The sequence below is a fragment of the Callospermophilus lateralis genome, chromosome 13 (genome assembly GCF_048772815.1).
Source record: "Callospermophilus lateralis isolate mCalLat2 chromosome 13, mCalLat2.hap1, whole genome shotgun sequence".
In the NCBI taxonomy this organism is placed as follows: Eukaryota; Metazoa; Chordata; class Mammalia; order Rodentia; family Sciuridae; genus Callospermophilus; species Callospermophilus lateralis.
The window spans coordinates 68,748,138-68,767,491 of NC_135317.1; the positions used below are offsets into that span (position 1 = coordinate 68,748,138).

At 38.4% G+C, this 19,354-nt stretch overlaps 1 protein-coding gene across 1 annotated transcript in view; it reads right to left on the minus strand.

Moving 5' to 3' along the window:
* Nucleotides 1–729: 729 nt before the first annotated feature.
* Cenpf (centromere protein F) overlaps nucleotides 730–19,354 on the minus strand; it is a 48,948-nt gene continuing 30,323 nt past the window's right edge. The window contains exons 11-18 of the mRNA XM_076831750.1: nucleotides 15,198–18,595; nucleotides 11,700–13,610; nucleotides 10,209–11,153; nucleotides 8,803–8,955; nucleotides 8,212–8,371; nucleotides 6,610–7,086; nucleotides 4,768–4,946; nucleotides 730–1,348 (exon numbers count right to left, since the gene is read on the minus strand). Coding sequence (XP_076687865.1) covers nucleotides 1,145–1,348; nucleotides 4,768–4,946; nucleotides 6,610–7,086; nucleotides 8,212–8,371; nucleotides 8,803–8,955; nucleotides 10,209–11,153; nucleotides 11,700–13,610; nucleotides 15,198–18,595 — 7,427 coding nt within the window. The 3' untranslated portion in view covers nucleotides 730–1,144. The remainder of the gene's footprint in view (nucleotides 1,349–4,767; nucleotides 4,947–6,609; nucleotides 7,087–8,211; nucleotides 8,372–8,802; nucleotides 8,956–10,208; nucleotides 11,154–11,699; nucleotides 13,611–15,197; nucleotides 18,596–19,354) is intronic.

A 19,354-nucleotide genomic window follows, 5' to 3' on the forward strand; every position in this document is an offset into this window, starting at 1 on the left:
AACTTTTTTCCCCTGATTCAAGGACATAAAGGCTTATTGGAATTTTTTTAATTTGAAATGGCTCGTAACACATGCATATTTTCAAAACACTCTCATCAACAAATGGAGCTGGAAAATGTCATACACTTGCTAATGTGATTTAGTGGGTATACCCAATGTGCTAGGCATGAGGCTAGACATATTTTCATTCAATCTTTATGACCTGCATTGTAAATCATATCTTTTCATATACCTGAATATGTTCACTGAACATACTTGTATCATGTGCTCAAAGATCTATATCATTTTCCCAAATATTTTACTTTCATAAGAGGCTGTTGTAGTTAACAAGTAATAATGCCAACATTCATAATACCTTTATATTTAGGAATGACTCACTTTTAAAAACACGAAAGTAATTTTTTTTTAATCAGACGGAGAAAAGGTCATATTTTAATACAAAACCAGATGTGACAATGCATACCAAAGAACTATAATGGTCTTTAAGATGAAGAAAGCACAATGACAGAAATCATGATACAGTATACCTCTAAGGAGCCTACAACAGACTAAGAAATAAACACACATACCTCCCTAGTACCCCCCACACATGTATGTACAGGCTATATGAGCAATACAGCACACTGGAAGAACACACTGGAAGAACAGGATGAACATACCCACATGTGCAAATGTACATGTTTTCCTTAGAAACATAGTATGGTTTTCTTTCATTTTACTAAGCTTACAGAAATTCAGTCTAGAATTATTTCATGCCTAACGCATGTAAAGGAAAGAGTATAAAGCAAAATTTTGCATTTTCCTGGGAGTTGTTGATTGCATTTTTTGTGGGGGAGGTGGTTAAAATCTACATACAAATAGAGGTTGCTTGCTATTTACTTTTAACAGATTACCAAGATGCTTTATACAGCACTATTTACATTACAATAGATATGTTACACCAGCAATGGTGGCCAGGGGATCAGTGCTTCCAAACTTCTCCAGTACTTACATGTGGAGATCTAAAGAGGACAATATATCCAGAAGATAAGGAATGGTTTGCTCCCCACTGACAAAGTGCTCCCTGACCAAAGAAAAGTCCCTATAGGCAGTATCTTCTGGTAAGCCACAGTCATTATCAAGGAGTCCAAACCCTTGAGGCTCTTCACTGGACCTTGCAGTTCTCACTACTCCTGGGCTCAGGTGCAGCACCTGGGCTTGGGGCAGGACGGCCTCCAGTGGCTCTCAGGCCCTCTCTGGGGTTGGCAGCTGAACTTCTCTCAGGAAGATGATTGACAGACAGAGATTTCGTGGTGGACTCTTGGAAGGCAGAGCCTGAACCGCCTTGGCTCTGTTGAGCAACCTTGACCTGCAACACAGACCTCTGTTAGAGACTAAAATCATAATCACATGTATATAACATGAAAATATAGCACTATGTCACCAAGCTCATAAGTTGTATACAATTTTAATATTTTCTTCCCTGAGAACAGGCTTCACCTAACAGAGGAGTTAGAACATCAGACATGAACTTATAACAAGTCATCCGACTTCCCTGGACACCTCTGATGGCCAAGTTTGTTCCCAAGAAAGAATTTAAACTCTTAGAAGACAAAGACTATCTTTCTTACTTCTGTATCTCCACTGCCAACAATATGCTCCATTACTTGGGAAATGTTTAATATACTCCTAAGTGAGGACCAAAATCTGCCTCCATTTGTCCCAACTGAACCTCTGTTGTCATTTAAAATAAGTATAATCCAAATGAGTAATACTAACCTCATAGGTAGGAGCTCTATTTACAACATTTAGAAGACCCAGGACCTATTCTTCATATAAAGATATTTTAATTGGGCTCCTTATGTTGTTGTTTGTCTCACCACTAGATTTGAATTACAGCTGCAGGGCAGCTATCAGATGCCCTCTATAAGGTCCTGCCTTTCAAGAGAAGGAGGTATCCAAAAAAAATGAGTCAAGATTTGAGACTTACCTAGTAGTGAAAAAAAATACAGAGTCAGAAAACAGAAAGAGCAAGACAAATGAAGTATAGAAAAGCTTCAACTCAGTTAAAGGCAAAAATTGAAGCAAAAAGTAAGGAGATCTTTAAAAGAAAAAGAGAAAGCCAACAGGTGGTCAGCACAGATGTTGGAAAATCATGATGTGACAAACGTTCCCTGAGTGAATGACTTCCAGGGACCCCCTTCTGAAGCAAGAAGAGAATGGAAATTATTTTCCCCTTTATATTCTTTCCATAGGAAGTATGTAACTTTAAAAGGCAGTTAAATACTTTTCATTATGGAAAACAGTGAATCTGGCCAACAATTCAAACCCTGGAAAGCTTACTTCTATCTCAGATCATGTGCAGCAATGAAGGACCAGGACTAAGTGGAAAATAACCATCCATGAAAAGCTGAAGGAAAAGAACAGGGTTTTATTGGTATTATCTTAAAAGAGAGAGAGAGAAATATCAAAGCAAGTGTTTCCCTTGAATGCATCAAAATATAGGAATGTCAAATCTTTTCTACCTAAGAGAGAAAAATGCATAAGAAATAATAAATTGAGTCAGTAAAGCTTTTTTCTTAATCCCAATTAAATGCCTAAAGTGCACTCCTTGACTTCTGCTCTCCAGACCCTATTTCTCTGATACTCAATTGAAGAAGCTATATTCTGTGATTAGAGTTTAAACTAGGAATTTGAACCTCACATTGGTTAGTTAACCTTAGAATGGTCCATGAACAGATTAAGTCAAATTCACCAAGTATTTAGTTTATTAAGATATTGTATCCATACCCCAATCATCTTACCAGTGAAGGCAGCCACAGTTGGGAGAGAGTGACGATGTGCATGTCTCAGTGAAAACCAACTTCACTGGCAGAAAACTATGCAAGGTTCCCGTTGAAACATAGACAGAACCACCACTGTCCATGATGGGCTTATAACATAAGACTGGTCCTCTGGCACTGAATGCCAAGTCCACGGTCAGATTAAGTCTACCATCACTGGCTTCCTTGTCCCCAGCAAACTGGGAGCTCCTGGATTTATTAATCCCCAATAAAGATTGGGGATTCATACATAATCTGCATTTCATCCATTTTCCCCCTTTGAACTTATCAGATGTCACTCAATGTGAGAGAGAACTCTCTCTCTCAAAACTCAGCCAGTCACCTTAGGGGAAAGCTCATAATCCTGGGTGTCTAAGCAAGTGATTTTGAAGGAATACCTTCTTCTATATTTTCAAAACTAAACAATAAAATATGATTAACAGATTGAAGCAAGTTTACAGGGCAACTCAGAAAATACGGGATTAAATTGAAAATTACTAGACTAGGTTTTGAAAAGGCTGAATTTAATCATGAAGCCTCCTATACACTCCTCTCAAGAGGACCCCCCACCATTCATCTCCAAAGTGCACAATACTGCTTAGCAATTCATCATGACTACTGGTGCCTACTGAACTGCATAGCTAATGCACAGAACACAAATCTGCAGGAAACCATGGTTACTGCTCTGGAGCAGCAGGCTCAACAATGGTGTAGAAAGAAGGCCCCCTAGTGTGCAAAGAGCTTTTTCTTAGATAATAAATCTGAACACCACATGCGAACAGCTTTTACCATCAATTCCTTATGAAAGAAGGGAGAACAGAAACACAAGCTGATTTCATAAGATGATTTCCTAAAATACCTTTATAAACATCTATTACTTTGGTCACTTCAAGACAACATTCACAGCTCCATTCATTCAACAAATATCTGCTCACTGTCAGGCTTCTCATTAGACATGAAGACACAGGTAAACCACAGACATAATCAGCTACCTACTCACTCTGCAAATCAGAAGACAGACATTGAGCAAGTACAAGAAAGGCAACTGCCTTAAGATAATAGAAGTACAGAGGACTAGCGAAGTGCCATAGTATTCTGCTTCAAGGGAGGGCCAAATACTTCATTTGCTCTCCATAAGTATCAAACAGGAATGGATATTGGTTTCTATTGGGAGTAAGGGTGGCTCCTAGTCATCTCTCCAGGAAATGACACAGTCTATACCAGGAACCCAAATCTGACTCCTCCTGACTCTGTGTACAGAAACAGCAGCTGTTGGAATATGTAGTATTAGGAATAAAGATCTGTTAAGCAGGAGCTGGGTGTTGTGCTCAGCGGTAGAGCACTCACCTAGCACATGCAAGGCCCTGGGTTCGATCCTCAGCAACACATAAAAATACAACTAAAAAAAAGATATGTTAAGTAAATATTCTCTATACTTCAAATACATTTTCTGGGCTGCTTATAAGCTACTTTCAAACATTCTGCCCTATCCTCAACAATCACAACAGAGAAATCCATAAACAGCTCTTTTCTTTGGATAGCTACTGAAATAGTGCTTTCTGCAGAAAATAAAGAATAAAAGCCATAAACAATAAGTAGCTGGGGGCAGATGAGTGAGAATAAAAAGTCTGAAACAAACAATAAGCAATACGCATGGCCAGAAGGAAAACTTGTCTTTGAATCCTTTAGCAGTCATGCTTCAAACTTTCCTACAAGTCCACCGAGGTTTCACAGAACAATGTCATTTCTCAGCAAACTATTTGTAAGTGGTCGGTTGGGTGGAGAATGAGATCATACTGCAGGAAACTGTAATGCTTATCCTGGGGCTTGCTCACTGCTGACTTATCTATACCGCATTAGAAAGAAAGCTCAGACTTAAAAGGATGCAGAGTCCAGCCCTGGCTCAGATAGCACTGCAGTTTCTGAATCGAAGATAGGAGATGGATGGATGTTCACAGTAGTTTACCTTTTGTGATCTGCTGCCACCAGCTGTTGGTTTGGAGGATTCTGCAAGGTTTTCTTTGCCTGAAGTTAAGGGTGACAGGGCTAACTTCTGTGCAGCAAGGCGAGGACTGGTCCTAGTTGCCATTGTTGTTCTCCGCAGGACATATGGGCTAATCTTTCCTGTTGGGATGTCAGCAAACCCTAAGTCCAAAAAAGGTAACTGTCAACACTGCTAGGTCCAATACTATATAGGCTTCAAATGACATTTATTAGGCAAAGTTTTAACAAAGATAAAGGTCCAAAACTATTTTCTCAGTCACAGAGACAATGTAGTAAATTTAATAGTTATTCTAGGAGTTATCAAATTGAGTGAATAATTTATATGTTATCTTTTATTAGAAACATAAAAAACTGTAATGGAAAAAAAGGGGGAAATAGTATTACACAGAAAAAAAAATTCTGCTTCTTCTTTTAAGATCTGAAGGACACTAACAGGCCTCATTAAAAAATATGAATTGGAGAAAAAAAAAAGAGGGGAATGTAAAATGGTAACAGCAGCTTTAGGCAACCACTCCCATGCAGGACTAGGTAGGACAGACTAGCCTTCCAGATAAGGACTCACACTCCCTAGGGGTATCTCCTTCTAGAGAAGGAAATGACATGACCTTCATGACAAAGAGAGGAGATCAATCCCAAGGACAATAAAATCATGTCACACTCCACAAGGACCTTCAGGGCTAACTAAGCAGTGATCATTTCTAAGCCTTTACAAATAAAAATCACCTATCAAAAAGAGATAGCTAAGGCTGAGGATGTAACTCAAGCGGTAGCGTGCTCACCTGGCATGCGCGGGCCGCTGGGTTCAATCCTCAGCACCACATAAAAAAATTAAAAAATAAAGATGTTGTGTCCACTGAAAACTAAAAAGTAAATATTAAAAAATTCTCTCTCTCTCTAAAAAAAGAGAGAGAGAGAGAGAGAGCTACCTATATAGTGGCTAGTTATTCAGAACAATGTTTCTCAAACCATCTATGGCAAAGAATGCATCCTGATTTTTGTGGGGGTAGGAAGAGATGAGGCAAGATGTCAATCTGCTGTGGAGTAATATTTTTGTATAATAAGACTGAATCAGGGCTGGGGATATAGCTCAGTTGGTGGAGTGCTTGCCTCAAATGCACAAAGCCCTGGGTTCAATTCCCAGAACCACCAAAAAAAAAAATAGAAAAAAGTCTACATGCTTTGACTTTACAGCAATTATCACATTGCTATGAAAATTTCCAAACTCTTACTTTCAATTTCTGAACCTTTCTTTGTCATGAACTAGTAATGGGCAGTTTGTAGACCAGCCCCAGGTACCTGAGCCACACTTTTGGGAAAAAAAAAAAAAAGTGTTCAGTGGTTTCAGGCAGGGTAGTCAACCTCACCAGGCCCTCTGTCCAGCTTGTATAATATCTGAGTTGGACCCAACTCAAGAAAAGAAAGCTTGAGGGGTCCTTGATTTGTAGATTTGTCTGCAAAGAAATATCAAATTCTAAAAAGGGTTTTTTCAAATCAACCAGTTCTTTAGGTAGTATGCCATGAGTAATTAATCCTACTCATTCCCTCATGACCCAAAGGAAGATATATATCTTATCAATTCAAAAGTGGTTTCTAGAGGCCAGTTAGGATTGTTGCACAATAATCTAATACCTCTAACTTTTTTACATGTGAATTTTTCAAAACAACACATATAATTTTAGTTATTTTGTTGGTGTTGTTGTTTTATTTGTTTTAATTTTGGTTCTAGAGACTGCAAAAGCTAAGCATGCACTCATCGCCCAGCTACACTCCCAGCCCTAGAATTTTGTTTTAAAATTATGTGTACCTTTCTTTACAACCTCAGGGAGTCCCTCTGGCTCGTATTCAGTCTCTTCTTCATCCTCATCAGGTTGAACCCCACTTTTGCTGGTTTTTCTAATTTTTTTAGGAAACATCTCTGGGGTGGAAGGTGTTAGTCCTCCACCATTCTCCCAAATCCCACTGGACCTTTGCCTCTTGCCTGAAGCTTTATTTTGACCAGATGATGACTTCTTTTCTCTAACAGAAGAGACTGAAGATGGTCCTGGAACGGATGAAGTTAGCAAAGGAGAACTTCTGAGATCACGTTTAGATTGCTGTAAACTCAGACTAGCAACTTGTGTTTCTAACATTTCTTTTGCTTTCTCCAGATTTTCATGGCTTATGAGCAGGGAACAGTACTTATCCAAATATTCATCTGCCTCCTTGTTTTTTTCTTCAAGAGTTTCTTTTAGCTCTTTGAGCTCAGTCATTAATTCATCCACTTTAGCTTCCACAACATTGCCTGTCCAAAATAAAATGATATATTATAGTAATTTGATGCTGACCCAGACACATTGGGCATTGAGAAGCAGCAAATAATTTTAGGCCTGTTCTTTGAATTTTTTAGAGGATTTATGGAGATTTATCTATTCATGTTCTAAGAGTTCAAACAACTTCTATTTTGAGAAGAATCTCTTATTCTAGCAGAATTTTAGCATGATCTTATTGGAATAGCTTAAATAAAAGTCACCAAAATCTGAAACTCCTATTTCAGCCACCCTATTAAAACTTCCTTGTAAAACTAATAACATGAGAGCTTACATAAAAAATGGCTTTTTCCTCACCCATTCTTTCCAACATAAGTGAATAAACATAAGTCTCTATTGTATGGCTTTGAAAAAGTGTAGGGGACCAGTGAATAGGGAAGTCCAAAAAGGCTCTGAAACCATTTAGAGGTAATATAGGGTCTGGTGGACAGGAGTTTGGGGGCACTACAAATCTCCCTGAAACTCCAACCTACTCCCACCCAGAGCCCTTCCGACAGGGGAGAGTGCTGTGTGCCCTGCACGCTGCATTCTAAGCACACTTACACCGTGCCTGCCACCATCTGCCCACACAGGAGGCAGGCTACACTGAGGGCTAAGTGGAGAAAACTGATAGGGAAAGTTATTATTTCTTTGCTTTTTTAATTTTGCCAACATACCCAAAAATACAGCTCCCTACATTTTCCCTTTAAGCAAACCATGAGGATGGGCCACAGTCAACCAGAATCAGCCAATTATAAATTAGCAAAGTCAATGCAGATCAAATGCCAATCTGCCTTTGATGGAGAAAGGACTTAAGTAGGCATCAACATGAAAAGCTCTTCTTAGAGGCTCATTAACTAAAGGTACTATTGTTTAAAAAACTATCAGGTTTTTGCATATTTTATAGAAGAGTAGATGAAATAATTCTATTTCAAAATGCAGGCCTGCTTCTGCATTCTATAATGACTTCAAGAACAAAATTCAGAAATTGGAAAACAGATAAGTGCTCAAAATCAGCACTGAGAATAGGGCACTATAAACAGATCCTATACATGCACACCACAATGCTATTTCACCACTGGGAGACAGTCTTATAACTGATGTGCTTAGCTAATGCCCACCTGTCTTCTGCTTCAGTACAGCTTCAAGTTGAGAGAGCTCTTCCTGCAGTGTTTTCTTTTCCTCTTCCAGCTGTTTACAGGATTTGAGCAACAATTTAATTTTGCCCTGGGCACGTTCATTTTCCTTCTTTAGCTGATTTACATATTTTAGATGGTCCATCTACAAAACAGAAGTAATTCCAATTAAAATCTTGAATTTCTCTTTATAAGCATATGGGAAAACAATTACAAGACATAATAAAGAATCATATATTGTAAATTTAAGAATTGTGTGCAAAACGGAACTTCTGAAGACACACACAACAGTACCCCTCCACTCAGTTTCCTAAGTCTCCCAAAAGATAATGTTGTTCTCTCCTTTCCTTTGTTAGTCTCACAATCATCAACCACGTTTCCTAAGATAATGTCGCATGGCTCCTTCAGAGCCATGATGGTGAGATCACTGCAAATCAGATCAGAACATAAGTCTGGTATCAGTTTTTCAAAAGCTAAAAAGAGTATGGTGCACTACAGATCTTAGAAAAAAAAAAACAAGGGAAATGTGAACACTGAATTATCCGAGTGTAAAGAGCCTGCCCCAGAGTAAGTCACTTTGCTGTTATTTAGTTCTTCCAACATCACCTTCAATTCTTCAGTTAGCCTGCTCTTCTCTTCACTAAATTCTTTTTTCAGCTCTGTTGTTTTCTGTACCATCTCGTGCATTTCCCTCTGCAGTTCAGTTTCCTTCGCAGTCATTGTGTTTACCTGAAATTTAATGTTCATTAGGTTCTGCTTTTGGTGGTCTGTTTTGATCAAATTAACTACTCTGATACAACCTATTTGAGACATTGCTTTAGCCTGAGATAATGAAATGAGACCTGGCTAATCTTCCTTTCTATTCCACTAAACCAGTACCCTCAAAACCTATTGGCAAGCTTACCTCTTCTTCTCAGCAAAGATTTAATAAAAGACAAGAATAAGGAAGAGAATAATAGCTAATATTACTATGTCTATGTCTAATATAGCTAATATTACTATTACTATGTCTCAAAATCCTTCATAAAGGTATTAATTTGAATGAAGCATCAGAGAACAATCGGTGAGGCACACCTTAGCTAATTATCAGTTCGTAAACCTCTACAAATCCCCCTGTATTGTATTGTACTCATCTGCAGAAACATGCCTATGATTAGTTAAAACCAGTTGTATTATTTGCATTTGTCCCCTCAGGTTGAAACAGCCTGGTATAGTTTGTCTTATCATGTCTACATTAACTGCCATCTCTCACAAAGAGCACAAAAACCTGAAACATGGAAAACACAAGAGTTATGATGAATTATATTTTCCTGACAATTTCTATGATTTGTTCACTAAAATTTTAATTTGATTAAAATTACTTCCTAGATCAGTGAGTAAACATATTGGGCCACAATTATTTTTTCTTTAATAATTTAAGCTTCTTAATGGCAGATCTCCCCTTTAATCATCACCTCACAAGACAAAAGACTGCACAAAAGAAGGTAATAAAAAAAGGAGCTCATACCACAAAGCACCTCAGACAAATCCTAGGAGCCATGAATGCTCAGTGTCTTTATTTTCTCCTAAAAGTAAAAAAGGCAAGGCAAAAAGGCAAGAGACCCCTCCAATACCAACCAGTGCCTGTTACTCTGATATTCGTGGCTCTCAACTGGGTAAGGGGATGCTGCCACTCTGATGTACTTACTGGAAGAAAGGGAACTACAACAAGAACCAGTAACTACACATAATCCAAAGTTACCCCATGTGCAGGTGTCACATTAAAAATTTGATTCAATCCATGAAGATGTCCCTTATGAATGTGTCACAGCAGTTACTACATCAGAGCCAACTCAGCATTCCCACAGTTCAAGACCCCACAAATACATCTTTACACAGTATGGTACAACAGGACACACACCATCTAGAAGGAATTATAATTCACAAGTGGTTTCCCTCCCTTGTGATTACATATTTAAATATAAATATATGTAGCCACTTACCTTTTCAACAAAAGACATTTTTTCCCTTTTTGTTAGTTCAAGCTCACTCTCTAGATCCTTATAAGAGTGCTGCAGTGCTTGGAAGGTGTCCTGCAAAGTGTCATTTCTGGATTGCAGCATTTGAACTTTCTGCTCCAATTCCACTGTCACATTTCCCAGTTCTGCTTTTTGCTTCTGCCAAAGTTGCTTCTCTCCTTCCACCTGGGACAGTTTAGAGGCAAGCTGTTCTTGGTCTTGAATTTGATGTTTTAGCCTACTGACTTCTTCATCCTTCTTCTCTAGTTTCTGTTTGCCATCCTCCACTTCTTGAATAAGGCCATTCACAGAAGATTGCAAAAGAATATAATTAGTTTTGGCCTCATCAAGGCTCTGTAGCAACTGAGCCTTCTCAAGTTCAAGAGAATCTACTTGATTACTCAGATTCTGTTCTTTGGTCTTACAGGCCTCTTGGTCATTACACAATGTAGTCATTTTTTCATTTAGCTCTTTTAATTGTGATTGAAGCATTTCCATTGCAATTTCAGATTCTTCTTTCATCTGTATTTTTTCTTGCTCTTTTTCTTGCAATAGATTTTCAAATGAGGAATTCTGTATTTCTAATTCAGATACTCGTGTTTGCTCTTTTTGTAACTCTTTTGTCAGATTTTCTTTTTCTGACCTTGTATGAACAAGATCTAATTCCAAGTCTCTCAGGTTTCGGGTCATCTCTCCAATTTCTGCTTTCAGAGTCTCTACCTCTGCTTTGGAGCTCCTGGCCTCAAGAATCACGTGTTCTTGGGTTTTCTCTGACAGCTCTAGTTCTCTTTCAAGGTTCTCAGCTCTCTCTTTAAGCAAATCTGCATGATGCTTACTTTCTTTCAATTGTTCCAAGACATGGAGCTGGTTCTTTCTATCAGCTTCTATGTGTACTTTCAGCTTTTCAATGCTGCTTCTCAGCTGACAGACCTCTTCCCCCGGTGGGTCTGAATTCTGTTCCTTGGCTTTCTGGGTTTCTTGGTCATTACACAAGGTTTCTACTTCCTCATTTAGCTCTTTCAATTGTGTTTGAAGCATCTCCACTTCGGTTCTAGATTCTTCTTTCATCCGTATTTTCTCTTGCTCTTTTTCTTGCAATAGATTTTCAAATGAGGAATTCTGTATTTCTAATTCAGATACTCGTGTTTGCTCTTTTTGTAACTCTTTTGTCAGATTTTCTTTTTCTGATCTTGTATGAACAAGATCTAATTCCAAGTCTCTCAGGTTTCGGGTCATCTCTCCAATTTCTGCTTTCAGAGTCTCTACCTCTGCTTTGGAATTCCTGGCCTCAAGAACCACATGTTCTTGAGTTTTCTCTGACAGCTCTAGTTCTCTTTCAAGGTTCTCAGCTCTCTCTTTAAGCAAGTCTGCATGATGCTTACTTTCTTTCAGCTGTTCCAAGACATGGAGCTGGTTCTTTCTATCAGCTTCTATGTGTACTTTCAGCTTTTCAATGCTGCTTCTCAGCTGACAGACCTCTTCCCCCGGTGGGTCTAAATTCTGTTCCTTGGCTTTCTGGGTTTCTTGGTCATTATACAAGGCTTCTACTTCCTCATTTAGCTCTTTCAACTGTGTTTGAAACATCTCCACTTGGGTTCTAGATTCTTCTTTCATTCGCATTTTCTCTTGCTCTTTTTCTTCTAACAGATTTTTTAATGAAGAGAGCAACTCGTCTAATTCTGACACTTGCCCTTGTTTTTCTTGTAGTTGCTTTGTCAGATTTTCTTTTTCAGCCCTAACTGTGACAAGGTCTGACTTGAAAACATTCAGGCTTTCAGCCATCTCTTCCATCTGAGTTTTTTGGGTCTCCATCTCTGCTTTGAAATTCTCAGCATCGAGAATCACCAGCTCTTGGTTTTCTTCTGACATCTGCAATTCCCTCTCAAGGTTCTCCACTTTATCTTTCAGGGAATCATTCTCCCGCTGGCTTTCTCTCAGTTTCTCCATGACATGGAGCTGCTTCTTTTCATCAGCCTCAATGCGGACTCTCAGTTTCTCGATGCCTCTTCTCAGCTGATGCACCTCCTCCTGGGTTGAGCCCAGCCTCTCTGCAAACTCACCTTTCTCCATCAGTGCAACTTCCAAGGCCTTGGAGACAGCTAACTTTTCATGTTCTGACTCCTGCAGTTTAGCCTGCAGGCTTTCCGATTCCCTCATCAGTGATCCTTTCTCTTGATTCAGTTGTCCAATTTGGTTCTCCAGTTCACACTTTGCAAGAGACAGGGCCTGTGAGTCCTCTTCCAAATTCTGAAGCTGCTCCTGGAGATGAGCTTTGTCTTTCAACAGCTCACTCACATCAGAGGACAGAGTCTGAAGGAGTTCTGTTTTGTCCTTGACCTCAGCCTCTACCACCTGAATATGATGAAGACTCTCACCATGTTGAGACTCCAGCTCTTGAATTTTCTCCTTCATCTTTGCAGACATCTGATCCAGGGCCTCATTTTCTTTTGACACAGAATCTAATTCTCCCTGAAGCCGGTTTCTCTCACTTGTGACCACAGAGAGCTCCTCTTCAAGGCAGACAATAACTTTCTGCTTATTTTCTCTGTCTTTTTCTAAATGTACCTTCTCTGTTTGAACTATTTCCAAGTCAGCTTCCACAGAAAGGGCATGATGTTCAATTCTAGCTTTCTCAGATGTGAGCCTGTTCAGCTCATTTTCCACATCAAGAAATTTCTCTTTCCATTTGTCATCTGCCAGGGATATGTTACCTTCAATAACTTCATGCGATGATTCATCTGTGCCCATCTCCAAATCAGAACTAAAACCATCTGAAGCTTCCACTCTCTGGCATGAGTCCTGGTTATCCTGGTTATGAGAAAAGGATTCCAACTTTTCACTTAAGTCAGATTTTTCTTTCTTGAGTTCCTCAACCATTTTCTCCCATTGCATGCATGTTTCAATCTTGGTCTTCAGTTGTGCTTCCTTTAAATTGAGTTTTGAGTCTAACTCTTTTATTTCATGTAGCAAACTTTCAACTTTTTTGTCCCGGTCTTCTATTGCATGAAGTAATCTTGAATTCTCGTTTGATGTCTCTTTCACTTGCAGTTGGAGATTTTGGATGTATGCCTGATTCTCTAGAAAATCCATGGGTATCAAAGTATTTGGACCAGAAAATGCCAATTCAGAAATACATCCTGAATAGCCCTGAATTTTGTCTTCTGCTAGTATCTCATAATTGGTTTTTGAGGACTTCTCCCCAGACTCCTCTCCTGTAAGTCTGGCTGTATTGCTATTGGTCTCACTGATTTTCTCAATCTCTAGATTGAGGTCTTGCTGAACATCTTTATCACAAATCTGATGAATATCCTGCTTGAGTGTTTCTTCTATAGTTTCTGAATTATGTTCTTCCTTTAAGTCACAGCTATCATTTTGGTCCCGAATAGCCTGTTATTATAATAGATCACAAGAATGCATTTTATTTTTAAAGAAGCATCAAAGAAAATCAATATTACTACTTTATAGAAAATGTTATCTGGCTTCTGCTAAAAGCAGATCTTTCCAAATCACATATTTCCTATCACATCTTTCCATCTGCTTTCTCTGTCCAAACACTCAACACAACTAAACATTCAATAGATTCCAAATATGTACAAGGCAATGACAATGTATTCATCATGAAGATATAAGTTACTTTATCAATTAAATTTAATATATTGAAATTTTTTTCTTCCTTGCTAGGAATACTCTAGCTCTACATATAAGATTTCTTTGTGGGGCTGGGGTTGTGGCTCAGCAGTAGAGCACTTGCCTAGCACGTGCAAGGGGCTGAGTTTAATCCTCAGCACCACATAAAAATAAATAAATAAAATAAAGGTATTGTGCCCAACTATAACTAAATTTTATTTAAAGATTTCTTTGTGATTATCAATTAAGTAGCCAACAAATTCCATATAAATGTTTAGCTTCCATCCTCAGCATTTAAGATACTCCTTAATAAAAGAAGGTATAATGTTTCATAACCAGATTTCCAGCCCAAGGTCTCCATGCCCAATACAGCACTTACCATGTACATTCTTAGATAAATTACATATAAGCATTTCATTTCCCTTTCATCTACAAAATAAGGAGTTGATATTTTGGCTAGTCCTCTTGACCCTCATCATGAACTCTCTCCCCACCTCATAGAAATATACAGAGAGAGACTCAAACTATATAGTATTATTATTTGAACTGGTCAACGAGAAAGGACCAAGTCCTTAATAACTAAACAAGTACGTATCCAATAAATAAAGCCTGCCAGTCCCAGTGGCACATGCCTGGAATCCCAGCAGCTCAGGAGGCTGAGGCAAGAGGTCACAAGGCCAAAGGCAGCCTCAGAAGGCCCTATGCAACTTATCAAGACCTTGTCTCAAAACAAAAAATAAAAAGGAATGGGGAAGTGGCTCAGAGGTTAAGCACTCCTGGACATTCCTTGTACAAAAACAAAGGAGAGAGAAATAAAGTTCTCTTTAAATGACATAATACCAAATCACAGATTTGTACCACAGCAAATTGTTAGAGAGAATTTGTTAAGCAATATGTTAAACAATCTGCTATATTTAGTTTCATGACTATAATGCTGTAACATTACAATAGTCTAAAAAGGGCATGAGTTATAAAATCCTTATCGTATTACCCTTCATAAGTGTGCCTTATTAACTCTCAATGAAAACACAGATTCTAAAGACCTTCTGAATCCATAATTTTCCCCGACTTTAGCAACACCTTGAATAATTTCCCATGTAATAAACAGTAGTAATAGTTGAAATAGTAGCACTTTAAATTTACTCATTATAGAAATGTATTCCTCAAATAAGATTTACTCATTTTTCTAAAGTTATAGTTGGTTTTAGAAAAATTTTGGAATATTTTATATTTCCTTGAACCATATATTTACACACTAACTTAGATTTCATGTCAATTTCAAGTCAACATTTGTTGAGTGACTACTGATCATGCCAACAGAAATAGCACATAATCCCAGGTACTTACTTCTACTTCAGAGTCAAGCAAAGACCGAGAACTCAAGTCCAGCCCTTGCAGCTGGAGTCGTGCTACTTCAAGCTCAAGTGACAGGTGTTCCGTCTGCTTCTTTTCTGCTGCCAACTTGGACTCCATCTCCAAAGTCACACTTGTCAGCTTCTGCTGCCACTGTTCATTTTCTGACAAATACTGCTTCCTGAGACAATCGAGCTCTTTCCTTTCAGAACTTAATAACTGCTCAAGATCTTGAATTTCTTTATTTTTCAGAATCCCTTCACTTTCTATTTTCTCTTCCAGATTCTTGAGGGATTCCAAGTACACCTGACAGAGGGTCTCAAGTTCTTCCACACTCTTCATGGGGGCACTTGGGATTTCTTTCTTTGCCAGATTTTCCTCCAGACGGCTACAAGATACTTCATCTATGTTAGACACGTTTGCTGAAACACTCCCTTCTAAACTACTCAAGAGAGAAAGGTCTCCAGTCTGTTCTAAAACATCTTTGTAAAAAGAGGATTCTCCAAAACTTGTCAGGCTAGGGCTGTCTGTCACACAAGAGAAGGACAGTGACAGATTACGCCCCTCCTCAGGTTCTGGCTTCAAGTCCTTTACCAATTCACCTTGCAAGTTTCTCAGATTCACTGACAAAGCCGAATTTTCAGCCTTCAATGTATCAACATAGGACCTTAGCTCTGCCATCTTAGAGTTCATCTGACAGTGCTGATCATGTAAAATTTTGTGTTCACTTTGTAAAGATGAGAATTTCTCCTGTAATTCTGCAAAATGCATTTGAACTTCTTTATTTGACAAGGTCAAGCGCTCATAGGAATTACTGTCATCCAAAGGATTCAAGGACACTGACGTCTGCTCGTTTTGTTGCTCACCAAATTCACCATCTGACATTTCTTTCACTAACTCATCTTGAAGAAGACCATTTTCATCATTTAATATTTTAACTTCACTTACTAGTTTCTCTACCTCTTCTGCCATTTTACTCGTTTTTGTGATACACTCTGATCTTGAATCATTCAGCTCAGATACCAGTTCCAGCTTTTCAACCCGCAGTGCCTCACACATTTTCTCTAGCTCATTCAGCTTGTTCACTGCTGTCTGCAGAGAGCAATGAAGCTGTGCATTGTCATTCTGACTGGTTGACAATTCATGAAGCACCGAAAGGTACCTTTCTTCTGTATCTATTTCACAGTCTTTAAGGCCACTAATTTCCTGTGGCTGATCATCTTGCAAATTTCCAGTTCCTAATTTTCCTCTAATTGTCTGTAATTCCTGCTGCAAGCACTCTTTCTCCTTCTCACTTTGTTGAAGTTTCAATTCCATATTTTTCACCAAAGCTTCTAATTGTATAAACTGTGTAGTACAACTGCCTGGAGCAATGTCTTTAACTTCAAGATCCATGTGAAGCTGAAAATCACATTTATTTATCTCATTCTCCGTTTCTTTCACAGAGTCCCTAATTGTTTCCAAATCTGGATGCTGCTGTTCCAGTTCAGTCTCTGTCAGCTTCATCAGTTGCTCATTCTCTTGTAATAAGTCATTGACTTCCTTTTGCAGCTTATTTTGTTCTTCCTTTAGAGTCATGATTTCTTGCTTTAAACCATTAGCCTCATTCTGAGAATTGTTTTGGATGTCTGTAATCTCAGATCTCAGAGTTTGTTGTACTATCCCCAACTCTAGCATTAGTTTCTGGTTTCTTTCTTCAGCAAAAGCTAATTTTGTTAAGAATTCTTGATGTTCCTTTGCAAATGCTTCCTTTAGCTGTTCCAATTCAGTTTTTCTGTTTTCACAAATGCCAGTGCATTCCTTTAGTAAGCATTCTAATTCAGAGTTCTTTTCTTGTACTGCTTTGTATTTTTCATGAAGATCCTCCAATGCACTTCCGGTTTCTTCACATCTCTGTTGTAAAAGAAGTCTTTCTTGCTTATACTGATCAGATAACTCTGAAATGCTTTTCTCTCGTTCCTCTATACAGCTGAAAAAATTCTCATTTTTTTGGATTAAGCTCATTTTCTCTTGACTTAAAGTTTCATTAATTTCTTTGAGCGCCCCATTCTCTTGGGTCAATTCTTCAATTTCTTTTTTGCTCAGAGAAATGATGGAATTCATTTCCTTTTTCTCTGAGCTCAGGGTTTCAGATAAAAATTGTAGCTCCTTTAGAGAGACTTCAAGTAGATGGTTGCTCTTTTTTAATTCTTGAATCTCTGCTTGCTCAGCTTCTAGTTGTTCTTTCAAAAGTTTCAACTCCTTTTCCTTGTTCTCCAGGGCAACTAAAGTTTCATTAACCACATTCTGATGAACGACAGTGTCTTCCTGTAACTTACTAATGCGATGACTAGTTTCAGCCACGAAGCTTTGATGCATCTGTTCTGCTTTCATGAGATTTTCTTCTATTTCTCCTTTGACCTGCACCAACTCTTCACACTGCTTCTGCAGATCTGAGTTCATCTGCTTTTGAGACTCTAAGGAAAATTCAAGTGAAACAACTCTGTTTTGTAAGAGAGCTGAATGCTTTGGACTTTGGTCTGCACCTAAGTGGCATTTGCTTATTTCGGAAAGCATGGTTCCTTGTTCCCCTGTTAGATTTGCAAAGGAATTATTCACTGTAGGCTGCTGTTCAAAAACCAAACAACTTCTGTGATGATCCTCATTCAACACCAGATTAGAATCCTTGGATCTGAGGAGTTCCCTGAGGTTCTCATATTCAGCATGCAAGTTTTGGTAATGCTGGTCTTTGTCCATTATTTCACTTGACAGTAACTGAAGCTTGTGTTCGAGATCTCCAACTTGCCCAGTTAGCTCTGAAGTTTTCAGACACATATTTTCTATTTCCTTCTTATGCTTCTGATCAGAGATCTCAGCTTTCTGCTGTAGTTCTACATAAGCTTTTTTCTGTGTCTCTATCTCCATGGTCTTGCTATCTATCACATTGTGAAGGTTTCTGATCTCAACATTTAGGTTTTCTCGTTCCATCTCCAGGGTCTTTACTCTTTCATTGTATTCATGACTTTTTATTTGCTGAGTCTTAAGGCAGGTTTCCAAGTGATTGATTTTACTCTGCAAGCTTTCCTTTTCTGATTCCAACTGATTTAATAGTTTTTCATTTTCATTTTTCCAATGAGAAAACTGAGTTTTCTCTTCTTTCAATTCTTCATACTCTTTCTTTTTTAACTCCAAAGCACTCAATAAAGCTTTGGATTCTTTTTCTATCTTGTTTAATTTATCATTCAGTTGTTCAATGTGATGTTCCCTCTTCTTCAAAAGGTCTTGAGAACAGTCCCGTTGTTTTTCCAGATCAGCCAAGGCAAGCTTCAGTTTTTCTAAGGTCAAGGAGTTTTCCTGCTGATTAATTTTGTCTTGAAGATCTCTTAACATGGTTTCCTGAGAGGTATTCTTAGCTAGTTTAAAAAGAAAAAATTGTCAATGTTTTAATAATTATCTATTCTATAAGAATTCTAGCCAAGCATGGTGGCACACGCCCATAATCCCAGTGGCTCAGAAGGCTGAGGCAGAAAGTCACAAGTTCAAAGTCAGCCTCAGCAACTTAGTGAAGCTCTAACCACCTAGTAAGACCTGTCTCAAAAAAATTTTTTAAAGGGGGTGGGGGATCCTGGGGAGGTAGCTAAGTAGTTAAGTGGTCCTGGGTTCAATCCCTGGTATCAAAAAAAAAAAAAAAAAAAAAAGAATTCTACCCTCTAGCCACGTACAGTAGTGCACACCTGAAATCTCAGGAACTCTGTAGGCTGAGGCAGGAGGACTGTAATTTAAAGGCCAGCCTGGGCAACTTAGGGAGAACCTGTCTTAAAATAACATAACAAGGGCTAGGAATGTAGCTCAGTGGCAGGGTGCTTGCCAGCATACATAAGGTCCTGAGTTCAATCCCCAGCACTGACGTTAAAAAAAAAAAAAAAGAAACAAATAAATAACTTCTTAAGCCTTGTAAAAATCAACATTATTGCTATATCCCTCTTGGAAAGCAGATCACCTAATAATTACCTAAGTTTATATAAAGACAGTGAGGAAAAAGCTCATTTTAAGGACAATATGATAGTATCATACTAAGTTTTCTTTTAAGCAGCTTAATAAAAGTGCTATATAAAATACCCAGGGGGGCTGGGGATGTGGCTCAAGTGGTAGTGCGCTTGCCTGGCATGTAT